Source organism: Colletotrichum karsti (assembly GCF_011947395.1).
Source record: "Colletotrichum karsti strain CkLH20 chromosome Unknown Scaffold2, whole genome shotgun sequence".
In the NCBI taxonomy this organism is placed as follows: domain Eukaryota; kingdom Fungi; phylum Ascomycota; class Sordariomycetes; order Glomerellales; family Glomerellaceae; genus Colletotrichum; species Colletotrichum karsti.
In genome coordinates, this window is record NW_024065902.1 from 1798486 (window position 1) to 1820708 (window position 22223).

At 55.1% G+C, this 22223-nt stretch overlaps 6 protein-coding genes across 6 annotated transcripts; 3 read left to right on the forward strand and 3 right to left on the reverse strand.

Annotated features, from left to right (window-relative positions):
• Positions 1–3322: 3322 nt before the first annotated feature.
• On the forward strand, positions 3323–5277 carry CkaCkLH20_01052 (bZIP transcription factor; the record flags this gene model as incomplete). Its single annotated transcript, XM_038883772.1, has 3 exons — positions 3323–3404; positions 4143–4603; positions 4831–5277. The coding sequence occupies 3 exons, from the start codon at positions 3323–3325 to the stop codon at positions 5275–5277; spliced, it is 990 nt and encodes a 329-aa protein (XP_038751367.1).
• Positions 5278–5784: 507 nt separating this feature from the next.
• Positions 5785–8205, reverse strand: CkaCkLH20_01053 (actin; the record flags this gene model as incomplete). Its single annotated transcript, XM_038883773.1, has 4 exons — positions 5785–5817; positions 5874–7597; positions 7650–7970; positions 8028–8205. 4 exons carry the CDS (start codon positions 8203–8205, stop codon positions 5785–5787), a joined length of 2256 nt encoding a protein of 751 aa, XP_038751368.1.
• Positions 8206–9411: 1206 nt separating this feature from the next.
• On the forward strand, positions 9412–10011 carry CkaCkLH20_01054 (uncharacterized protein; the record flags this gene model as incomplete). Its single annotated transcript, XM_038883774.1, has 1 exon — positions 9412–10011. One exon carries the CDS (start codon positions 9412–9414, stop codon positions 10009–10011), a length of 600 nt encoding a protein of 199 aa, XP_038751369.1.
• A 2392-nt stretch (positions 10012–12403) lies between these two features.
• Positions 12404–16792, reverse strand: CkaCkLH20_01055 (profilin; the record flags this gene model as incomplete). The annotated part of the gene is made up of 4 exons (XM_038883775.1): positions 12404–12538; positions 12598–12744; positions 12812–12896; positions 16746–16792. 4 exons carry the CDS (start codon positions 16790–16792, stop codon positions 12404–12406), a joined length of 414 nt encoding a protein of 137 aa, XP_038751370.1.
• An 896-nt stretch (positions 16793–17688) lies between these two features.
• Positions 17689–19827, forward strand: CkaCkLH20_01056 (uncharacterized protein; the record flags this gene model as incomplete). The annotated part of the gene is made up of 1 exon (XM_038883776.1): positions 17689–19827. One exon carries the CDS (start codon positions 17689–17691, stop codon positions 19825–19827), a length of 2139 nt encoding a protein of 712 aa, XP_038751371.1.
• A 1442-nt stretch (positions 19828–21269) lies between these two features.
• On the reverse strand, positions 21270–22200 carry CkaCkLH20_01057 (synaptobrevin; the record flags this gene model as incomplete). Its single annotated transcript, XM_038883777.1, has 5 exons — positions 21270–21310; positions 21368–21630; positions 21693–21749; positions 21845–22042; positions 22106–22200. 5 exons carry the CDS (start codon positions 22198–22200, stop codon positions 21270–21272), a joined length of 654 nt encoding a protein of 217 aa, XP_038751372.1.
• Between the last annotated feature and the right edge of the window lie 23 nt (positions 22201–22223).

Sequence of the window (22223 nt, forward strand, 5' to 3'; positions counted from 1 at the left end):
CGCCTCCCATTCGTGTTAATGAGCCGTCGAGCCGCCTCTGATGCCGAAGAGCAAGTTTGCACTAGGTTTGACAACGAACGACGACGTCGATGCCAGCAAATGTCCTGTGTGATATGTTTGGTCACCAGCGGTTGACTGGGGAGAAGGGAAAATTCCATATTGACATGAATCCGTCCTTGAACAGATGTAGGTACAGGCAGTGGCAGGAGTAGGCAGGCCTTGGTGGCGGTACCTAGATAGTTCTCCTACCGGTATTTTGCCTCCTTGCCTGCAAGATCCAGTCCTCTGGGCTTGAAATCGGGTGTGGCGTACTCCTTGATCGTGTCCCACTCACTTCTTTAAGTCTGTGGGCTCTTCGGAAGGGCAAGCTTCCCTAGGTGACCACTATGAGATTCTCAGCGAGAAGTCGGAGTTTTCTCGGGTTGCTTGGGAATGAGTGCAGGCTTCTTGTAGCCTATGCTGCGACTGCTTAACATCAGCATACACCCAAAAAAGATTCAAATGTGTCAACATACCTCTATCCTCGACTGAGAACATCGAGAGCCTTTACTGTGTATGATCACGTAATCGAGTCAATAACATCTCATTGGCCACGCATCGATGCCGGGTTCAACTCCGCCTGGGATTGGAACAGACAGGCCAAGCCTGCAGATTGCTTACGTAAGTCCAATACCGGAAGTCCCGGGATTCGTTGTCCGAAGGGCACATTCAGGTCTCGTCAGTGGTGCGGCTTTTTTGAATGCCTCTGATCTCTCGTCGGGTTCTGTCAAGCAGGAGGGGAGGGAAATGAGTGCAGTAGCGTCAGAAACAATCCAAGGGCGATGTGGCTGGCGGTGACCATGCTTCCCAATGAGGAACGTCTCGGTGAGGTTTCGGTAAATTACTTCAAGGCCCCACCTTCCTCTTGTCCAACCTGGAAGTTCTGCACGTAGTGGTCGCCCTGCCTTGGACGTCCAACAACAAATGGAAAGTCAAGGGCACCGGGGTTGTTGTCGGCTCTTTCGATATGTCCGTCGCCTCGCCTTCCGAATTGCGCTTCGGCTTGAATGAGGTGAGGTGGTGGTGTTGGGTTGGCCCCTGTGGATACCCTTTGGATGAGGTAATTTGGCCCGCTTATTTGTTTTCTCTGACAGGCTCGCGTCTTCATTTTGTGCCGTCACTTTTTGTACCGGGCAGCCAAGAAACCCACTGGCGGGACCAACTTCTTGCTGACAAACCATGTCTGCTTCTGCTGACTACCGTATAATCTGAGTATATGCGTTTTCCACCTTCTGCCACCCACACCCAATTTTCACTATTTCACCCCTATCCTAATTCAGCCTAACTAGTAGGCGGTGAAGCCTCCTCTCTATTATTTTGCCCTTTTTAACGAGCACGCCTACACCCCTCCCCTTGCTGGCCCCTTGCTGACCCTCTTATTACGACCAATAGGCGGCAGTGGGCACTGAGGTGGAAAACGCATATACTCAGATTATACGGTATCAATGTCCGACGGTCACGTCCCCGGTGCATGGTACATTCATGTACCCAGGTACCTCGACCTCGAGAGACCTCGGCGACAGACTGAACGTTGCGTTGCGTCTCTGCTTCCCATGACTACTAGTAGAGAAATGGAAATGCGATTGCGAGAAGCCGAGTCGATGAACAGCTCTCTAAACCAATCGAAGCAGCTGATATCACGTGGCCGAGCTGTGCTGCCTGACACGGCAGCTCCTCTGACAGATTAGGGAGCGCCCAAGGCTACACGGCAGCACAGATACGGCGCATGTGGTGATTACCGCAGGACGCCTGCTTTCAGCTAGATGCGCGGCTCAGCGTATCTAGCTGAAGCTTCTCTGAAGCGCATATGTGAACAGGTAGAGAGACACGTGCAACCTAAAGCGCAGTGCCAATCTATAAGTACCTAGCCTGGAACTCGTTCAGGTAAGCACGAGTTGCCTAACGGGAGTCCCAATACCGATCCATTTCCATCACTCGCTGAGGTTGATTAGTAGATATCTGGGAGCTCACAGAGAATCTGGACAGTCTTCCTCAGCAACCTTGAGCTTTCTGATCCTTCCTTGGAGAGACGTTCATTTTTCTATCTACAGCGGAAGGCAGGCAGAAAGCAGAACTGGCTGACCGTTCGCCGCATTAACTTCACCAACTGGAATACAGATCAGATCGCTTGGGTGGTGCATGACATTGCAGAGGGTCGCGAGTTGCCTGACATCAGGTCGACCTGCGTGCGTGCTTGCCCCGTCGGCTCCGGGAAGGGTTTGTCATTGGTCGAGGTACATGCCGCTACCTGTCTGCATCGAAGGCATCGGGTCGGAGCAGCAGACAGAAGTACCGCCCAAAGACCTGGGCAGGCAGGTCCGGGTAGTAGGTACGTATCCGCTACAAGCATGCGCCCTACCGAGATTCTTCCTCGTCTCGTCGCGTCTTTTCCTGGGCTCTCAGTCAATCATTCAATCCTTCACTCCCAGCCATTCAATTTTCCCCAAGCGAGAAGCAGCCTGATACAGAGTACTATGTGACAATATCTCACCTCAATCTCCAACCCCATCCAGCTGTAGAATCCTGGGAGCCGTGCCGTGCTGGTGCAATAAACAGAAATCAGGACAATACGACACACCCAACGCGTCAAATCGCTCGACAAGCCGCCACCCACCATCCCGCCATTCCCACCCCTTCCATTACCTTAAGCTCCCGTCTGGAAGACTCAAAGCTCATAGCTCCTCCCACACCTGGCGGCACCTGGAGCACTGGCAGCAACTCACCTACCTGGTAGGCATCCGTACCCTGCCTCAAGAGGACAAGAAAAAAAAAAAAAAAAGAGGGACGGGTCGAATGTTACATGGTCCTGCGGATCAGAAAAAGGCCCAAGCTACGGATACCTCTCTGCCTTACCTCACCTTGCTCACCTCTCCCACCACTCAAGTCTCAACCAACCTTCACCCTTACCAAAGCACTCGAAAAGGTGGTCTTCCTTGGTTCTTACCTCACCACAACAGGACAAGACGGAGGTACCTTCGGATACTTCTACCCGTACTCTGTACCGCACCACAACACACGTCTACCTTACCTTACGGATACGTTCCCTGCTTCACCTTACGTTACCGCGCCCACCTGCACCTGCACCTGCACCACGGACACGCTCCAGACAACTACCCACACCCTCGTCAGGTTCCCCTCCTCTACGACGCGCTAAGGTCGCAGACGATTACCTAAACATTCGCTGAACTGCCGCATCGGTCGCCCGTCTCATCCAGTCTTGCCGTCCGGGCCCTCTTTATAAGTCCTGTCGGGTGCCTGTAGTAATCAATCCTCCGTCCACTTCATGCTGAGTCAGAACCGGAGCTTGAAGATGCAGAGCGCTTCACCCTCGTCTTCTGCGTCTGCGAATACCACCACTAATACAGGTGAGTAGTGGTCTGCCTTTCTTGTTTTCCCCTTTCTCTGCTCTCCGATTCCCTTCTCCATCTCCCAATCTGCCCATCCCACCATCCGCCGTCTCGCCCGGCCACCTGGCGCCCTCCCAATTCCCGTCAATCCCGTCCGTCACCTCTGTCGCGCGCTCTCACCCACTCCCCGACTCGACCTTAGCTCCCTCTATCGCCTTACCTCATCATCCTTCACTGCTCCATTGTACCCGGTCGAATCTCATGTACGCTGCGTGAGACGGAACTCTTTTTTCACCTTAAACTACGTTGCAATCAGCAATACCCGTTACATCCTGGGACAGTTCGTGCTCTTCCGTTCCGTCTACCTCTACTGGTACTCGGTGATATGTAATCACTACCCCATCCCTCATCAGTGTCACTTCCTTCGAGATTACGGCTCTTTGCCATCTCAGCTTGTCTCCTTCGCCCAGCGCTTGAAGGCCAAGCGCAAGCTAAAGCTACGAAGCTGTACTTGCGACTTCAGCTTACTCGCTTCCTGTCTTCTCCCACCTTCCTCGTCGCCTCACGGCGCATATTCGGGACCTCTACGTCGGGGTCTTTTGATATTCCCTACGTCTGTCACGCGGCAACCCGTCTTGTTATTTCAAGCCCACAACGTCTCCGAATTTTATTAGCTTTATTCCACATTTAGGACGAATTTTGGCTGCGTTTCGAGCTTTCGACACGTCTTGCTGACATGATATGTGCCTTCTACAGACGCCCACTTGCACGCGCAGCTCGAGCTACTTAGCAAGCACACCACGCCCAACTCGTCTGACAACGCGACAGCCCCATCTCGAGGAGCTCGTTCCCAAGCTCCCAAACCCCAGAGCGCCTCGCCTGCTCATGGCTATAGTAACGGCTCGAACTCGCCACCCTCTGACGTCTTGCCGCCGATAGTCAACAACGAAAACACCACCACTACCGACCCCGAAGCGCATATTCACCCCGATCTCCGAGCTCGCAACATCCACGCGCCAGTCGTGAACATGATGCCCGCTGGCCCCGCTCCGCCCCAGCAAACCGCTCCTCCCGCGACTACCGCCGGCCCTTCCACTGCTCCTCCTGCGAATCTCCCCGCCCCGACAGCTATGGCCCTGGACGACGGGGGCGCGGGTAGCAAGGCGAAGCGCGAACTCTCGCAATCGAAGCGCGCAGCGCAAAATCGAGCTGCTCAGGTACGATAAACCCCGATCGCACATGGTTTGCGCTGGATCAATGGGCGTGTGACTGCGTGGTGCGGGTTACAAAAGCTGTTGCGCTGCTTACGGCGGCGCGTCGACTCTTCGCTGGGCCAGCATGCCGTCTGACTGCGATCCTGTCGATGTAACCCCATCTGACGCGCCTGCCCATCGACCTGCACGTCAATTGAGGGAAACTGTCAAGCTAATGTGTTGGCCTACAGAGAGCTTTCCGTCAGCGAAAGGAGCACTATATTAAGAAGCTGGAGCAACAGGTTCGGGACTACATGGAAATGGAACAGAGCTACAAGACGATGCAATCAGAAAACTACGCCCTCCGCGAATATGTCATCCATCTGCAGTCACGACTTCTGGACGCCCAGGGCGAGATCCCCCAGCCCCCTCCCAACGTCAACCTCGCCAACCCTCCCATGCAACCCCCTCCGCCCCCTGCGAGCGCCCCCGAGGCTGCGCCGCCTAACCCAGCTGCCGGCACGCCCCTCGAGGCCGTCGCGCAGGCCGTCGCAGGCCTTGCCGCGCAGGAGCAGCTCGCTGGCAGACAGCAGTTTTCTCCAGAGCAGGGCAAAGAAGAGGCGCGTCGCGAGGGCGAGGAGATTGATGGCCAACTCCAGCCGGACGGAATTGCTGCCGCGCCGACTGCCTCAATGTGATGCGCTCGAGTAATCTGCGCATCACATGTCATCAATCTGCATGGTTTTCAAGTCGCAGGCGTTGTGGTACAATGGTTTGTCAAGATATTACCAAGGGAAACAGGCGTTACCGGCATGACTTTCGTTCTTTGTTAATTTCTAGCTACCCGCCTCTCCGAGGTAGCTTCTGCTGTGCCTCGTGGCCTCAGCTCTTCATCAAAAGAGACGACGTTGAGTATGATATCGAGGGAGTGTTGTACGGGCTTTGGAGGTGTGTGCATTTCGAGGGGAGAAGACGTGTTTTGTCGGGACGGGGAGCTCATGCCATTTTAGCAGACTCTGACAGACATACAACACTATGCACTCATACTGAGATTCTCACTGTGAACTTTTCTCCCTGTTGGTTTGACAGACTGCGGCGCGGTACGACTACAGGAAAAATGAATTGCCACCATTCCCCCATCCCATCCTGCGAATTCTAACTCGTTTTGTTATGACTGCAAAAAGCGCCCTGGGTGACTGACTTGATCATGCATACGAAGTATTGCCAAGGTCGTGTTCCTATTCCTTATGTTAGCTGATAATGTTCCATGTGGCTTTGTCATGTGTTAACTCACCTTGATATACTCGGACCCCTTCTCCTGGTACTCTTCGCGCGTGATGGTGGCGGTCTTCCAGGCATCGGTGCCCGCCCATCCGGCGGCGCCCTTCCACGCGTCCAGCAGAGCGTCCTGGGCGCGGCGGATGTTCAGGGGCGACTCGGCGGGGAGCAGCGGCGTCAGGCCGGCGCGCAGGCGCTCGTCGAAGCCCCGGAACATGGTGTTGCCGCCCGTGAGGAAGACGTCGCGGAGGAAGTCGTCGCGGTTGGGCACGGCGCCGAGGCGCTGGTTGAGGATATCGCCGATGATGTCGACGAGGCCGGACTGGTCGACGCCGGCGATGGAGGGCTGGAAGACGACCTCGGGGACGCGGATGCGTTCGACGTTGAGGTGGATCTGGCTCAGCTCGGCCTGGGAGCCGGCGTCGAAGGGGCGGGGGCCGCGGGCGAAGGCGTGCAGCATCGATTTCGACCAGTCCGTCTGGGCCTCGTGGGTGTCCTCGTACGTAAAGGCGGGGTCGTAGCGGAGGAGGTCCTGTTCGTAGTTTTTCAGGTTGGCGTTCAGGTCCTCCTCCTCCTGCTCGTCGTCGCTGTTGTCGCCGACGGCGATCTGGCGGTATACGCCCCAGTCGTCATCGTTGGCGCCGAAGTTGTCGTCGTCTCCGCCGCGGCGGCGCTTCTTGGTGGGTTGGTCCGAAGCGAGGTTGGCGATGCTCTTCATGCGGATCTGTGACGCGAGGGATTTGCGGTTTCCGAGGTCCTGCTTGAGGCGTTCCCGCTCCTTCATCTTCTGGAGCGTGAGGTTGCGGGCCTGGCGCCTCTCCTCGAGCCAGCCCTCAAGGTCGTTCTCTCGACGCTCCTGGTCGAGGCGTTTCGCCTCCTCGACGCGTGCCTTTTCGGCTTGCTTCTCTGCCTTTGCGCGGGCGCGGGCGTCGTGGTTGGACTTCATGAGCTTTTGCTGGCGCTTGGCCTTGATGCCGGCGTCGTCGAGCTCTTCGTCGGGTACGTCGAGAAGGTCGAAGACGGGCTCTTTCTGGTCCTCTTCGGGGTCACCTCCGACGTCCTTTGTTCGAGCCTTCTTGACGGCTTTGTCGAGGACGTCGATGGCCTTCTCGAGGGCAGCCTCGTCCTTGAGATCGTTACTGTCCAAGAGGCGCCGGACCTCCTTCTTGTTCGTCTGTTGTTCGATCTTGGCTTGGAGCTTCTTGTAGTGCTCGAGTTCGTTTTCCTTACGCATGAGCTTTTCCAACCTCATCTTTGCAGCTTGCTCTTGTAACCGCCTGCCGCTCTCCTTCTTCCGCTCGGCGATGCGGGCCAGTTCCTCCTCCGTCTTTTGGATGACGACCTCCTCCGTGAATGGGTATTGCATGACGATGTCCCGGTCTTCGAGACCGGTCCAGTCTAGGTAGCCACGAAGCTCGTTGTCGTAATCATTTGAGACGTAAGCGTGGTCGCGTAGCATGTGCTCTGCCTGTGACACGTTCATCTTTCCCGTGAAGGAGGGGTATTTGAGTCGGATGAGCTTCAGCAGGTATTCCGCCGCGTGCCAGCCGCCCCAGTTCAGTCTTGTGGCTTGGCTCAGCATCGCCTTGTGGTTGTAGACCGGTATTACGTGTGTGGATGTGTAGGACGACGAGACTACTATGCCCGTGTTTCCTTTGTTGTGTCGGTAGGAGAAGAGGGAGTCGATGCCGTATGCCAGCGATGGCGCGCCGTAGCATTCGAAGACGATCTCGGTCATCGCTGTTCAGCGTCAGAGGTTTGCTGCAGGAAGGCCTTGGGAAGGCAAGCTTACACTTCCGTGAATACGGCAGATTGGCCACGGTCTCTGTCATGACGATTGGCATGTCAATGGACGCATCGTCGCCATTCAACCCGAGCTTCAGAAAGACGTAGTCGAGAACATGCTCCATAACATCCCAATTGCTGACGATACCTGTCCCTTGTTCGAAAGCGTATCGGATATGGCTTCTAGCTGTCGTATCAGCGTAGCAATCGCTGCCAGCGAAGGAGTATGTCTTTCCGGCTTTACGGTCGCGGTACTTGGACATGATCGGGGGGATGTTCAGTCTCGGCTTGTCCTCGAACGACCATCCGGCGCGTACTGCCGAAGAGCCTGCGGATGTCAGCGAAATGGCACCTGCGATGGATAGCTGTGGCTGTCAGAGCATACCATTGTCGATGACAATGGCCGCACCTGGGTGCGCCGATGCCTTCTCTCTTCCATCCTGCTGTACTGGAATAGGTTTTTCGAATCTTGCTTCCTTCACGGGGAATATCTTCGCTGGCGGATAGCTTCTCTCGGGAGGTCCAGGCAGAGGAGGGAGGTCGTCTGTTGCTGAGGGCGCCATTGCGACGGCGAGGGTTCGTGGAAGGTCTAGGATGTCGCGGTGCGACGGACCATACTTCGGTGGCCTAAGATTCCGTGTTGTATTGGGAGCGGAAGGGGATGGTTTGTCTGGCTCGTCGTAGGTAATCAAGGAGGGTTCGTGTCACGTGCGTCTCGTTCAATGCTTCTGTTCGGTCATGGTGTTGAAGTCGCGATGCGCCGTGTTGCGAGGCTACCTGCTTGCGAGGCTGTAAAGTTTAGTGGGTCTTCGGAGTGTAGGTAGCTGTTAGCGCTCGGATGCATCATGAGTATGCGCTCAGAGGTTCACCAGGGCGATTTCTGGTGAAGACATTCAAGAACAGTTTGAGGGCGATAACTCAATTGCAAACGGATCTTAATTCACTTTGGAAAAGCACACTTGGCATTTGACAGTTTCTTATTGGGGTATTTTCCTAACTTAGTGCCTCACGACACCGGCGGAGTTCATGTATCTCATTGCTCATCCTTAACCTGACCCAAACCGAACACACCAGGAATCTCATGACGGGGGCTTCAAGTTATCCGTTGCTATTTCAGATCAGCATCGCGTTCCAAAGGGTAAAATCAATTCCTCGCACCTTCCAGGTGGAACAGAACATTGGACTGGTAGTTCTTGAACATTTGGGCGACGAGCTCAACGTTCATGTTCTGAATATTGATCTCCTGCAAATGAAGGTCAAATATGCACTCATTCTTGGAATACAGGTTCCTAACCTGCAGGGATCTGTTCATGGCCACAACGGCTTCATTGAGTTTATCCTGCATCATGTAAGTCGTGACGCAGAGCGCTCAATCATCGAGGGGCCATACCACGTTGGTGATGATGCGGGAAAGCAGCAGGTTCTGCTGGTGCTCATGGGGACTCTCCTGTTCAATAGATCAACACTAGACCATTCAGAAGACCGAAAAAGCTTGTGCAGCGTACCATCTTGTCGTTGTCGCTGCGTTGGGTAGGGTGTAGGTCGTTTGTTTACTTTACGGAACAGTCCCCGTTCGGTCGCTGCGGGAGATGTACCTAGTCACACCGACCACACCGACCGAAGCGGTAACCCGCGGCAAAATAAGCTCCCCTGACACTGCAACAACCACCAGCATCACCGTCTGTTCGTAAGGTACCTAATTCGCCCAACTACGCCACCGAGGCTCTGCGCGAAACGCTCAACAAACACTCCGCTGCGAAATCATCAATATGGCGGCCCCGAAAGAACAAACAGAGGCGCAAATAGCCCACCAAGCCCTCCTCGACGAGCTCGACATCCACTCAATCCACAAGAGCTTCCGCAACCCGTCCTGGCGCCCCAACCAGCGTCGCAACAAGAACATCAAGACTATCCTCGGTGACGCCTCTCGACGCGAGGCCTCGGCCATGGCCACCCCTCAACAAGACGACAGCGGCGCGGGCACCCCAGCGGCCGGTCAGCAGGACGATGGACTCTCTACGAGCGGTACATCGACGCCTGCGAACGGCAAGGATGCCAACACATCAGGCCTGCCGCCGAATCTGGCCCAGGCCTCGCGCAGCCTGTCGAAACTCGTCCTCGAAAAGAGTTTGCGTCCCAACGGAGGAGCTTCGGCGCCCAGTGTCACATACACCAACATCGAGTCGGCACCGTCGCTGGCACACGGCAAGCGGTACTGCGATATCACGGGCCTGCCTGCGCCGTACCTCGACCCCAAGACGCGCCTGCGATATCACGACAAGGAGGTGTTTGGGCTCATTCGAAGCCTGCCTCAGGGCGCGGCAGAGCAATACCTGGAAGCCCGAGGAGCGCATACCGTCCTCAAGTAAGGGCGATATCATCATGATTTCATGATTTACTGGCATGGCGGCGTCAGGGTCAAAGGCGTTGGAGGATCACATTATCGACACAGGCAGCAATGCGCTCACGGAGGACATCGTTTGTATTCAAGAAGTCACTACTACTATAGTAGTTGGGAGATATGTACGACCAACAAAGTCAAATCTCAACTATACAGCCCTGCGCCTCTCGGCACAGGGTGCTAGATGACACTCCGGCTTAATCGTGATCAGAGAATTGTTCTCCGCCTGTGAATCGACAGATTACCGAGAACGTATGGAAGACGATACTCAGTTGCCGTAGCTCAAGGCTACAGCCGCCGCGGCGAAACTGCATGCAGTTTGTGTATAACTTACGGTTCAGGAGTTCGCTTCATCTGGTAGCCTAGGGGAGTTGGGCCAAGATTTTCCTTGGCGAGATCACACCAAGATCTCCATCATCTGCATTAGACGAGGAGAGGACGACGTCGTCAACTCATGTACGCCAAAACGAGCTCAAAGTCCTTAAAAGAATACTACCAGGCGCGCCAGGCATGAGCCGAATGTAAACAAACAGCGATAACGACGTGGCAGTAATGCATGAACTGCAATTTTGCCAGTTGGCGATTCATGCAGAACTCGTCGACAGAAGCTCCTCCACAAGCATCATGAAGATGTAAAAGTTAGCGTCTGAATTTTTTTCGAGTTGAAATCGAGTTAAATCCTCTTCGGAGCCCACCACAGCAGCAGTCCCTGGCCCGTCATTGGCCCAAAAACGCCGTGAACCCTCCAGCCCGGGCTCATTGTTAGCGCTTGTCCCATCCCCCTAGAACGACCTGAAATCCGTGACAGCGCGGGCGGCAGCATTGCAGCAGCAGTCAACACCCCTGTCGCGTGCCAGAAATGTTGCTCCTCCCCCCTGGTGATCTGTTCTTTGTTTAATCAAATAATCAGTTGACGGCGCGCTGCACCCAACAATAAGTTGCGACACCAACGTTTTCCTGAATCTGCAGTTTGTCCGCGCCTCCGAAACTTTACGACGAGAACTGCATCCAGTCTTCCAGCGAACGCACCCTCAACCCCTCGATTTGAACCGACTTCCGGGAGAGACAATCAGTACAAGATGGCGTCAATGTGGATGTCCGATTCTCAGAGTACGTCAGCCCGCGAAGCTTCTCGCCGGCCGCACGACGCCAATGTCGAATCCCCGTTGCTGGTTCCCGATGGTCGCTGACAAGTTCTATAGAAATCGGGGTCGTCTTCTGCTCTGGCGGTAAGTTTGCGCTTCTTCGAAGCTCTGGCGCAAAAGGGGATAATGAACCGGAGCTGACGCCGGTTCTCGCGCGTGACAGGAGGCTTCTTCCTTATCGGAGGAGTAATGCTGTTTTTTGACCGGGCCATGTACGTTTTCTTTTCTTCCCTACCATCGGAGCCGGACGTTCGAAGACAAAAACTAACCGTTCGTCGTAGGCTTGCCATGGGAAACGTACGAACACCCCCTTGAAACCTGTGACATTGACGTCCCCACGAAACGCCGACTGACCTTCGCGACGGCAAATATAGATTCTCTTCTTGATCGGCCTCACAATAATCATCGGTCCCCAAAAGACGCTCTTGTTCTTCGCGCGGAAACAAAAGGCAAAGGGCACGGCGGCTTTCTTTGGCGGTCTTGCTCTGATCCTGCTGCGGTGGCCACTGATCGGTTTCTGCGTCGAGCTCTACGGAATCATGGTCCTATTTGGCGATTTCCTGGGAACGATTGCCGCCTTTGCACGAAACATCCCGGTCATCGGCCCATACATCGGGGTCGCGGTTGATCGGTCTGGTGTCGGTCGACGGAACGCTGAGCTGCCTGTCTAATGCCCTCTGGAAGGATTATCACGGGACAGACCAAATATGATGTTACGGCGCATAAAGGGACTTTGGGCGCTAGATTCGGAATGGGACAGCGTATAGACGGTGTGTATACCACAAAACGGCGCAGCTGGATTCACGAGCTTGGGTTGAGCGTGTTCATCTCTCCAGAGATTGTGTAACATATGCGAAAGTGCGTTCGATGATGGGCCAAAAGACTGCCCCATGGCAGAGGTACCAGGGTTGATCGAAATAATGACTGTACGAAAGCAGTAGCACTTATAATTCATGCTTGGATCACGTCGAGCACTGAATGATTCAGAGACACTTGCATGATTCAGGATCTCTCTTCCGGGCGTAGCCGTGGCTAAGCAAAGATTCCGCCATTGGTAAGTCTTGCTATTCTAGTATTCGTCGATTCGTATGTCAAATCCTCGTCGTGTGTTTGTGTGGGAGCGAGATGCCCAGCCTGCCTCGCACACGGTAAAACTCCTGGGGCACCTGGAGATGGAGCCCCGTCCCGCCCTGCGCCATTTCCACGTTCACACTCTTAGTAGTTGACACCGACCAAGTAGTCTGCGAGCTTCTGCACCGCCTGGTTGGCGTTGCCGCCCTGCTGGTTCTCGTTGTGATGACCGACGAGGATGGCCTGGTTGGTCTTGGCGATGGCGATGCCATCACGTCCCTAGACGATGTTAGCCTGAATTTCCTTGGTCTGTGTTCACAATCGAGTCGGAAGCCAACCTTTCGTGCGTAGATGGTGCCATCCTCCGCGCGGGCCATGACGAATCTGTCTCCGGCGATGTACAGACCATCAGCGAAGGCCTTGTCCTTGGCACTGGCATCTCCCTTAACAATGTCGGAGATGGCCTTCATCTCGTTGGCGGCAAGCTGAGTAGATAACGAGAGGCGATCAGTACAAGACAACCAATGCAACTCGCGTTAGAGGCCGACATACCGTGAAGCCAGCGGTCGACGCCCACGTGCTGTCGCCAGCGATGCTGATAATGGCGGCCTTGTCAATGTGACCGGTGCCAACGAGGCTGCGAAACGCATGTCAGTCTCTTGTGTATGTCTGTGTACCTCCTACACCACTCGTAACGGGACGGTCGTGGGATGGAAGAAGGTCTGGTGCGCGGCTACCTGGTGTCAACATAAGCTGTGACGAGACTCAACGATTAGCTCTCTGTTTCCGCCAAGGTGGGGTTTTTCGGGGATGGGCTCTTTCGATAGCTGCTGTTGCTGCCGCCACCGCCAGAGCCAGAGTATGATGACTGCTTACCTTGCCACGACATGGTGAAGGAGTGGAAAGAGACTTGGGTGCTCGCTGATGCAAATACGGAACGAAAAAAAGAGACAAGAAGCTTCTGTCGAAGGATGCGGTGCCCAAGCTTTGACGCGGTGTGGGATATGGAGGGGGTTTGTGTGAATGTTGCAAGTTTGATCTTTCTGTTTCCCCTTCCAACTTCGTGCCTGACATGCCCCTCAGGTCCAGCGGGCCGGGCGGGGTACACCGCTATGAATTGAGGGGTACGTTCTTCAGCGCGATTTTGCTAGGCGAGTACAAGTCTTTCTATCCCCTTCCACTCCCGGCGCCGCTGCTTTGTCCCTGGATTCATGCGCCTGGATACATTATGAGCAAGCGGCTAGCCGGCGCGCGGGCTTGTACCTGATCCGATCATATTTTGGCATATGTGTTTTATACCATAGGGCCGGGTCGACCATTATCCTCATTGTCATCATCGTCATCATCAGCCTCGCTACCGAGCAGAGGTGCTGATGCTGTTCACCGACCTTCCGTTCTTCCCCTTGGGAAATCCACTCGCGAGAAGCTCGGTCGGTCTCCATGATCAGCCGGGTCTTCCCATCACCGCCTTTGGGGCCAATATCTTACCGCAACACGGTTCCCTGCTTTACGTTAGCAGAACTGCTATGCCGTGGTAATTAGCGGACGCTAGGAGATGGACGGCCCTCACCCTCATTCAACTTCCGGAACTTGCCCCGCCAGAAAATCCCATCACGTGATGGCGGGGTGACTGTGTGAACGAGGCCATTGCGACACAGTGCAGCACTGCAGGCGGTGACGGCAGTTTCCTCGCCGATTCCACGATCCCGGCCCAGACGACGGCACCTAGGCATGAATCTGAGCCACAGCCGGATCCCCAGCACACCAGCCACGCCGAGCAGCCAGACGGGCAATCACTGCCAAGACATTCGAACTGCCGGCCGAGCCTGCAATGTGCAAAATAAACTCACAATTGGGTTCGATGTTGCTGCACGCAGCCTGCATCGAGCATTATCAGAACACCGACGACGGAGGTCCGCTCCCAGCACAAATCGCCCTCCGTTGGATGTCATGTCTTCATTCCAGCTTGGTCCCGGCCTGCCCTTCCTCCAACCAGCCGGATCTTTTTAGACGCTCTTCATCCCCGCAACCCGCTGGGTTCTGGGCTGCAGCGACAGAGTGTTTCCGGAAGGCCTAAACCATTTCCTCTTCAGACGCTTGCCACCTTGTCCGAGCGGCCGGACAGCCTGTTTCTTCTTATTGATTACCAGAAATAGGTAATCAACGGGATGCAACACTGTCAACAATGGATCCTCGGCTAGGGCTGCTTTACGCTTATTCCGCAACAACGCTCCTTACCTCATCCAACATGATCCTCTTGTCATCCCATCAGGCCCCGGACCTGCCTTTGACTTCCAGCTTGTTTGGTTACCAGTGTTTGCTGTGGTAAGCATAGCAACGACTATGAATCCGACGACAATACCGCGGTAACAGGGACGAGGGCAATGACAAGCACCACGACGCAAGCACCAACACATTGTCAACAACAACATTAGTGATCGCAAAGACGACCACGGTGAGGAGATCGATAGCAACAATAATCACAATACATACAGATTCTTCTACTTTGACATTGACTGGAGGTCTCTGCGAGGGTGCTGGATGACTTGCTGAGAAACGGGTGGAAGTACGGTGAAGCACGTTGGCGGAGGTACGCAGCATCTCGGACGGAACCCTGGCTTCGACGTTCAGCTGCAAGCGAGCGGCTTCGATGCGTGCGGCGGCGAGAACATGGGCATAACCACATCGACAGCCAAAGCGACAACCGAGTGACCACTTCAGACGAACCTAGGGAACACAAGTTGCGGTTCTGGTTCACCGTCAAACAAGTTTGGCTTTCTTGTGTTCCTCGACCTCCTGGCCGACCAGGGACGCGACCTCCCTAGGCCAGGGCATGTTTGGCCAGGGCGCCTTCAGGGGCAATTGACACCCTCATCGACCTGATAAACGATATCGGAAGCGACTGGAACGTCGGAGCTTTTCCTTATCAACAATCTGCAGGGCTGCTTCTACGCTCTGGCCACATCAGATCCCGTGGATTTGCAATCTTGAGACGATCAGTCGGCTGTCGACCCCAGACGAGACAGATGAAACCACGTCGCTGGATAGCCTCGCCGCATCATCCAACTCCCTACGACTCCTAGTTCCTTCAGAACCCGTCAGCCTTGTCACGTAGTGTCCTCAGATGCACAGCGATCCATTGATGTCATTTCAGGGCCTACAGATGATGCGACTATGGGTCTATGGTGGACTGAGGGAATAAGGAAGTGCTTGTCAGCAGTGACGGGCCCGAGCGTACAGCACCGCTGAAAGAGACCGAGAACAACCTCACCCAATATTCGGCGTCCATGGCAATAACACTTCGTTTACCGGGAACTATGTTTCAATACGATACCTTCTTAATGCACGCAGTCGGATTGTGCTTATTTTGGGACGGTTTGCCTGTCAACTCCTCGCATACGAGACGAGGGCACAAAGGGCCGTATGTCCACAGGTCGTTGGGATGCTGACGGCAGCTTTTCATCGGACTCACTCAGCGGTTCCTGACGACGCGAGTATGTCCACCCACCGTGGCGTACGTGGCATCGCGAATCGGTCGCATTATCGCTGTTCATTTGATGTTGTCCTCATTGAGTGAATGGCGGCGCCAGACACAATGGGGGAATCACGCCCGTCCAGCGAGACCAAGGCAGCTGCAAGCATGCACGGCAATGGATCCAACATGACAACAACACACAACAAGCGGTGGAAGTCTCCAAGAATTGAGAAATTACACAGCACAACGCTGGCGTCACGCTGGGCAGGTTGAGCTTGTCTGAGAAGGTTATTTCCCTGATTGTGCCCCGTGGTTGGTGGGAAGCCGGTTGAACAACGATGTCTCTGATCCTTTCATTTTAAACCAGAGACCCGTTTGATGTCAGAGTGGGGGATCGGAGTATGCGCGGGCAGGGCGTCATTAACGAGTTTTGGCGCGGGAGAGGATCCGCGACTGCAACGTCGTGTTGCTCTAATTCGCTGGCTGCATCGGCTGTGAAATTGAACTTCAAATGAAGCAATTTTCAGCCTGGTGAAGAACGTTGGGCGACGCAGCGTGGACCGGACGACGGACGATACGGACTTCTTGCCTACCAGGTCATCTTCGGATCCCGGATGCTTAAATTTGCCATGGAGACGAGTAAGTCGACGTCAACGGTCGGCCGTCGCAAAGCTGTGGCGCCCCATTGCGGATCGATTGCATCGAGGCTTGGGCTTGAGCTTGAGCGGTAGCGGTCGAGGCGTAACCGCGGCGAGAGGACGTGCGGTCTGACAGGGACGACCCTGAGGCTTGTTCCCCGGGCCGGGGTAACCCAACCTTCCAAGGATGTCCCGCAGACCGAGCACGGATGCGACCCTCCTCTTCTTCCATCCTTCTCGAATCCCTCACTTTCTAGCGGCATGGTACGGCACGATACGACAAGGACACCGTCAGGATGTGGGCGTCGTCAATTTGAACTCAAATTGCCTGTGATGAGGTTCATGACGAGAGACCCAGAACGACATTGTCGACTTGCCGGCAGCCGCCGTGGCGATGGAGACGGGAGATGACAAGAACATGCCGCGATGCGGAGGCTGTTCAACCAGAGCCACCCCGAGCTCTGCCGCCAACTTGCTGCTTCCACTCCCAAGCCTCTTTCGGCCAGCCTTGGGCGCACGGCAGTGTCAAAACAAATCAGACTGTCTGGAGTTTCTGGACCTCTCGGCCGCCCATGCCATGCAATGGCCATGCAGCTGACGACTCCGTTAATCATGCTTCGCCGCCGTCTTCCCTACAGTTCTCGCTAGTCTGACACACGAAACCGCACAACCTCCACTCGACCGCAGAAGATACGCGACTTATCGTTCACAAACGACCGGGACCCTTGATCCACAGACCACCCCATGAACAGGATGGGAGGTTCGCCATCCTTGTGTTGATCAGCCCCCCCTAGAATATCCGTCCTATCAATCTCAAACAGGCGACAAAGTTGCGAGTCGCGTGCTGGGGGTGGGAGAAAACAGCTTCTGGGCTCTGGCCGCTGTGCCCGCTGGGTCGGGCGGCCGTGAAAGAGGCGACTCTGCGAAGTGAATGATATCAAAGTAAAGTTAAGTCGAAGGGGCCCCCAGTCTGGATCATCTCCTGTTCATTGCATACACTTTATGGGTACAGCATTGGGGGGGGTTCGGGTCTCTTCTCTTCGTCGGGTCTTCGGTCTTTTCGTTTAATTACCTTTTCTACCAACCAATTCTCTTCTTTTCTTATTCATTTTTGCGACGACGAAGACCAACAAACCGCAGACCAAGACTCCCGCCCGCTAGTTCTGCAAAGCGCTTCTCATCATCTCCTTTTTCGAAACCTCACACCCCGCTCCACGTTCTGGGCAGCCAGCCCGGCTACTTGCTTTCTAGCCCTGTCAACAAGGATCGGCCAGGCGCTAGCATTGCGAAGTCCTTCTACGCACCATTAGAGGAGCATGTTCAAATTGGTCAACCGTTCCAGATCTATGAAGAGCATGAGGACTGGTGGAGGGGCCCCCGGTGCGCAGACGCACGGCCCAGAGTCCCCCGTCCTGGGGGAGCCGGGTCTTGTGTCAAGTTTCCAACTGATCAAGGAAGACTCGAGCCTCTCACAAAACGAGAGCGTGCCCTCCTTCTCCTCAGAAGGTGCTGCCGCCGCCGCCGCCGTTGCTGCCGTCGAAGCTCGCAACACGTACCGCCATCGTCCGTTACCTACTCCTCCTCGCTCCAAGGCATCGTCAACAATGGCCGAGCGGCCGAGCACTAGCGGAGGTCTCTCCCCTCATAACGCCAGCACCGCCAGCTTCAGATCGTTTGCAGACAGACGAATTTCCAAGGATGATATGTACATCAGGCCTCACTCGTCGGCCCGCGGAGGTTACAAATCATATCACATCCCGATACGGGACAACCCAGCATCCCCGGTAGAGAGTCCCGGCGACTTTTCCCCGGCGCGGACATTTACAGTCAGGACGCAAACACCGGACTCGATGGACAGTAACATGGGAACGATTGCGATTGGCATGGCTATTGGAAGTCCTACTCATCCTCCGCCCGAATTCTCATCGCCGCCACCCGCCCCGAGAAACGATTGGCAACCACAGGCGTCGAATATGAGTACCAGCATGATTAGAGCGTCACCAGAACCAACTCAGCAGGAGGTCGCGGAACCTGTGCCGGCGCCGAAGCAAAAGTCAGGAAGATGGAAGCTGTTCGGGCGTTCAAAGAGCAAGAGACTTGCATCGTCACCCATCGCCATCTCACAGCCGATGAATCTCCAACAACCCGCAGCCAGCAGAACAGATTTCGAAAACACGTCGCCGAATAGCCAAGCGACCGACTTGGGAAGACGGAACACCGAACGAAGGCCAGGGGAAAACAAGCCTCCCATAGTACGCTCACAGACAGCAGGGCCGATGGCGGTTCCGCCAGCACCTCCAAGCCCGAAAGAGTCGAAGCCTCCAAAGCTGCTCAGCAGAATGGCATCAACGCGATCGACCCGTGGGGAGAGGGTGAAGAAGTCGGACATCTCGGCGCCTGTGCATGTGTCTATGCACGTACCCGCGTTACCCACCAAGCCGGCAGGGAACTTCTTGGACGTTGAGATCCCGAGCATCAAGATGGAGCGGTATAGCGTCATGTTCGGTAATGTCCTGGGGCAACCGCAGGGATCGCAAGGGCCAAACGGACAGCAGCAACAACAGCAAGGGTCATCTGCCCTTTTGGCAAGGCGGCAGGCTACGCTGGACAGACTGAAGACGATAAACGACCAGGTCATGAAGGAAGAGGAGGAGAAGGAGCGCGTGAGAGGCAGAAGAGCGACATCGCCGCAACCCGCCCGATCACCAGCGTTTTCACTGTCACTATTTCCGGCGACGCCTTCGGAGACGGCCAATAACCCGCCTCAGTCACCCCGTCACCGCTCGCACACGTCCCCTTCTCAATTCCCTTCCCCATCGCGGTCCGGTTTTGAACCTCCCCGGCCCCGTTATTACCTCGAGGCTGCTCGAGCTGATGCCGCGACTCCGGACTCAACGATGGCACCTCAAGACGTTCCGATCGGGTTCGCCTTCGGCCCCGAGCAGTCCGGCCTCTTCCTCGACTCTCCCACCGATGACCGGGAATCTGAAGAGATTCACCTGACGGAGCAGCTGAAGCCGACCATCTACGAGCCTGAGTGGAAGATGATTACATCCTCCGACTCGACCGCTCCCTCAAGCGCCGCCCCGAGCGCGAAGGATCGCTCGCCCGCATCCGTGTCCTCGGGACACACGCACGTTACCAAGCCGTCCTTTGACGGGTCAGAGCCCGACGATGCCCTCCGCGCGGCAGTGGAAATTTCCATCGCGCGTCAGATCAGCATCTCCAGGCAGCAACGCCGGATGCTGCGACCGCTCAAGACCCAGGTGAACCGCACTGGCGGCAGCCCCGGCGTCAGGAGCCCGGTCAACGTCAACACGGTCACCATCGGTAGGAACGAGCGCTTGTCCTCGACCAAGAGCTCCACGCCAACCCTCATCAGTCCCGGTGAGACGTTCGAGCAGCAGATTGCGCAGAACCGCAAGAGCGAACGCATCATTGTCGAAGGGGAATGATACCCTACTCCGCCTTCGTCCTCACGTTTACGTCCTTTATGTGACACTACATTTACGACCTTCTTGGATCTTCTTCCCATGGACATTTTTACCACACATTTCCCTTCGTCCACTCGTTGGATGGCGCCTAGGCCCGTCGTCTTATTGAACAAACCCCTTTTTCAACTCTTCCATTCTCGAAACCCTATTACTCTGGAGGACCACTTTTTTTTGCGTCGAGGTCGTTATGCTTGGAGCTTTCACCGTGTTTCATTTGTGTCATCTACCGGAGCTGGAGCGGTTCGCGCGGGTCTCTTTGTTTTCGCCAAAAGAAAAACTCACCGATCCACGAATGCGACTTTTGGACAAATCGCTGGTGGAATCGCTGTTCACTGTCCCGTTTACTGCACCTAGAGAGTGTTGCTGCGTCGATACCACTATGGAAAGGGGGGGAACGAAGCTTGCTCTGTACTTTTTTTTCTTCCTTGGGGGGGCGTGGGCGTGCATAATGGATGGGAAATCTGATTTGTCCGATATCTTTTTCGAGTATCCATGAATGGAAGAAGCTTTTGGGAGTAGGTAATCCTAAAGCCTAAATTCTTATACGAACACCATCTCTCTCCACGAACCGTGCCCAGAGTTTGAGTGATGCTTTTCGGGCGTGACTCAGCAAACAGATGAGGTGTTGAACCACACTCATGAGTTAAAGTTGGGTTGTTCGCGACGGAGGCGGCTGGCTTACCACACATGGGCTGGGATGGCCTCAGCAAGCCGCCCCTTAGTCAGCGTCATCAACGGTGCTATTCCGCACGTCGAGTCCATCGTTGACATGCCCGATTGCTACATGGAATCTTGTTGTTAGGAAGCCCATGAGGTTTGCCTGCCTAGGAAGTGATCAGACCTTACTTTGTGGCCATTGGTCTTCTAAGTAGTGTAAGATCCCATGATATCACAACTATCGTGCTACCGGCTTCTACAACATGACTTCCTACTATGTAAGTGAACATGTGTGATGAGAGCTCCTGTATTAGGCCCACGCGTTTGTAAACTAGGAGCACTCGTGTGATGGGGACGCCTACGCAGCGTATCTACCCTCACAACGAGAGCGTCGTAGCGGCAGGGCTCCGGTATAGCCACAAGACCAAAGAAGCGGCCCCCTCCTAGGCATTTACACAAAACTTCTATTATTCCTGAACTATGGTTCATGTTCACTACATAACCGTTGCGGAAGATATGAACACGGGCTTTTCCTTCAACCGAGGATGAATGGTTCCAGAAAAGAGGAAAGCCCAACTGTGCAGAATAGATGCCGTTCTGCCTTTACGAACCTAGCGAGCGTGACCGGAGCGAGCGTTTATGCTGAAAAGGAGTCCAAACGTGCCAACGCCAGACATGAAACGACCAAAATTGAGGAGGATGAGGACGAGGTGGTGCGGTTTGGGATGATGAGAAGCGAGCGTTAGTTACATGACGACGCAGCACGAGTTTTGCTTCTTTGCCTGTTCTGTGAGGGTGTCAGCACCTTTGACCATCACCGAGTGAAGATGAGGGGCGGGCTCACGGTAAAACATCTTGCTCTGAGAGCTCAGGCCGTCACTCTTGGCGACCAAGTCGTCGATCTTCTCGCCGCGCTCCAGCACACTCTGGATGGTCTTGTGCAGGACGATCTTGGTCTCGTCGAGTTCCTTCTGGATCTTGAGGATGGAATCGGCCTGCTGGGGGTCTTGGTACTTGGTGAGGTACTCCTTGAGCTCGGGGAGAGCGAGCTTGGGTTCGCCGGTGGCCCACGTGGAGCGGGGGTGCTTGGTGAGGAACTCGTCGACGCTGGTACTGGTGTTAACATCGTCGCGTCGCATGAGGATCAGAGGCGGGCGCTTGGCACGTACATCTTGGAGAGAAGCTGGTGGGCTACTAGACTGGGGTATTGGTGGTCGGAGATGATACTGCCGCGATGATCAGCACGACACTTTTCCCCAGAAGACCGGCAGAGACGGAACGCCTCAAACAAGACACTGCCGGCATGGCCGGTTCCTCTTACACGCCACAGATACCCTCGCTCCTTCCGACGCAGTGAAACGTGTTGTCGCCCTCCTCAATGTCCTGTCTCTGGCCGGGACGGGTGGACTCGGCGACCTTCTTGGAGAAAAGGGACATGAACTCGGCGTAGCTATCTATCGCGGGGGGCGCAAGACCGTCAGCTGTTGCACTCGTCTGTCTCCTGATGTTTGTCTGCGGGCTGTGTTTGAGGCGATGTCGTTTCTTTTGTGCTTGTATTCGTTTCGCAGGGAAAAGGACGCACTTCTTGTGAACCTTGAGTAAGCCGACAACTCCATCTCGCTGCACAGCTCGACGGCCGGCTTGGTGTCGTTGCGGAGGATCTATACGAGAGCGCATGGCGTCAGCGGTTTGCGTCGGAA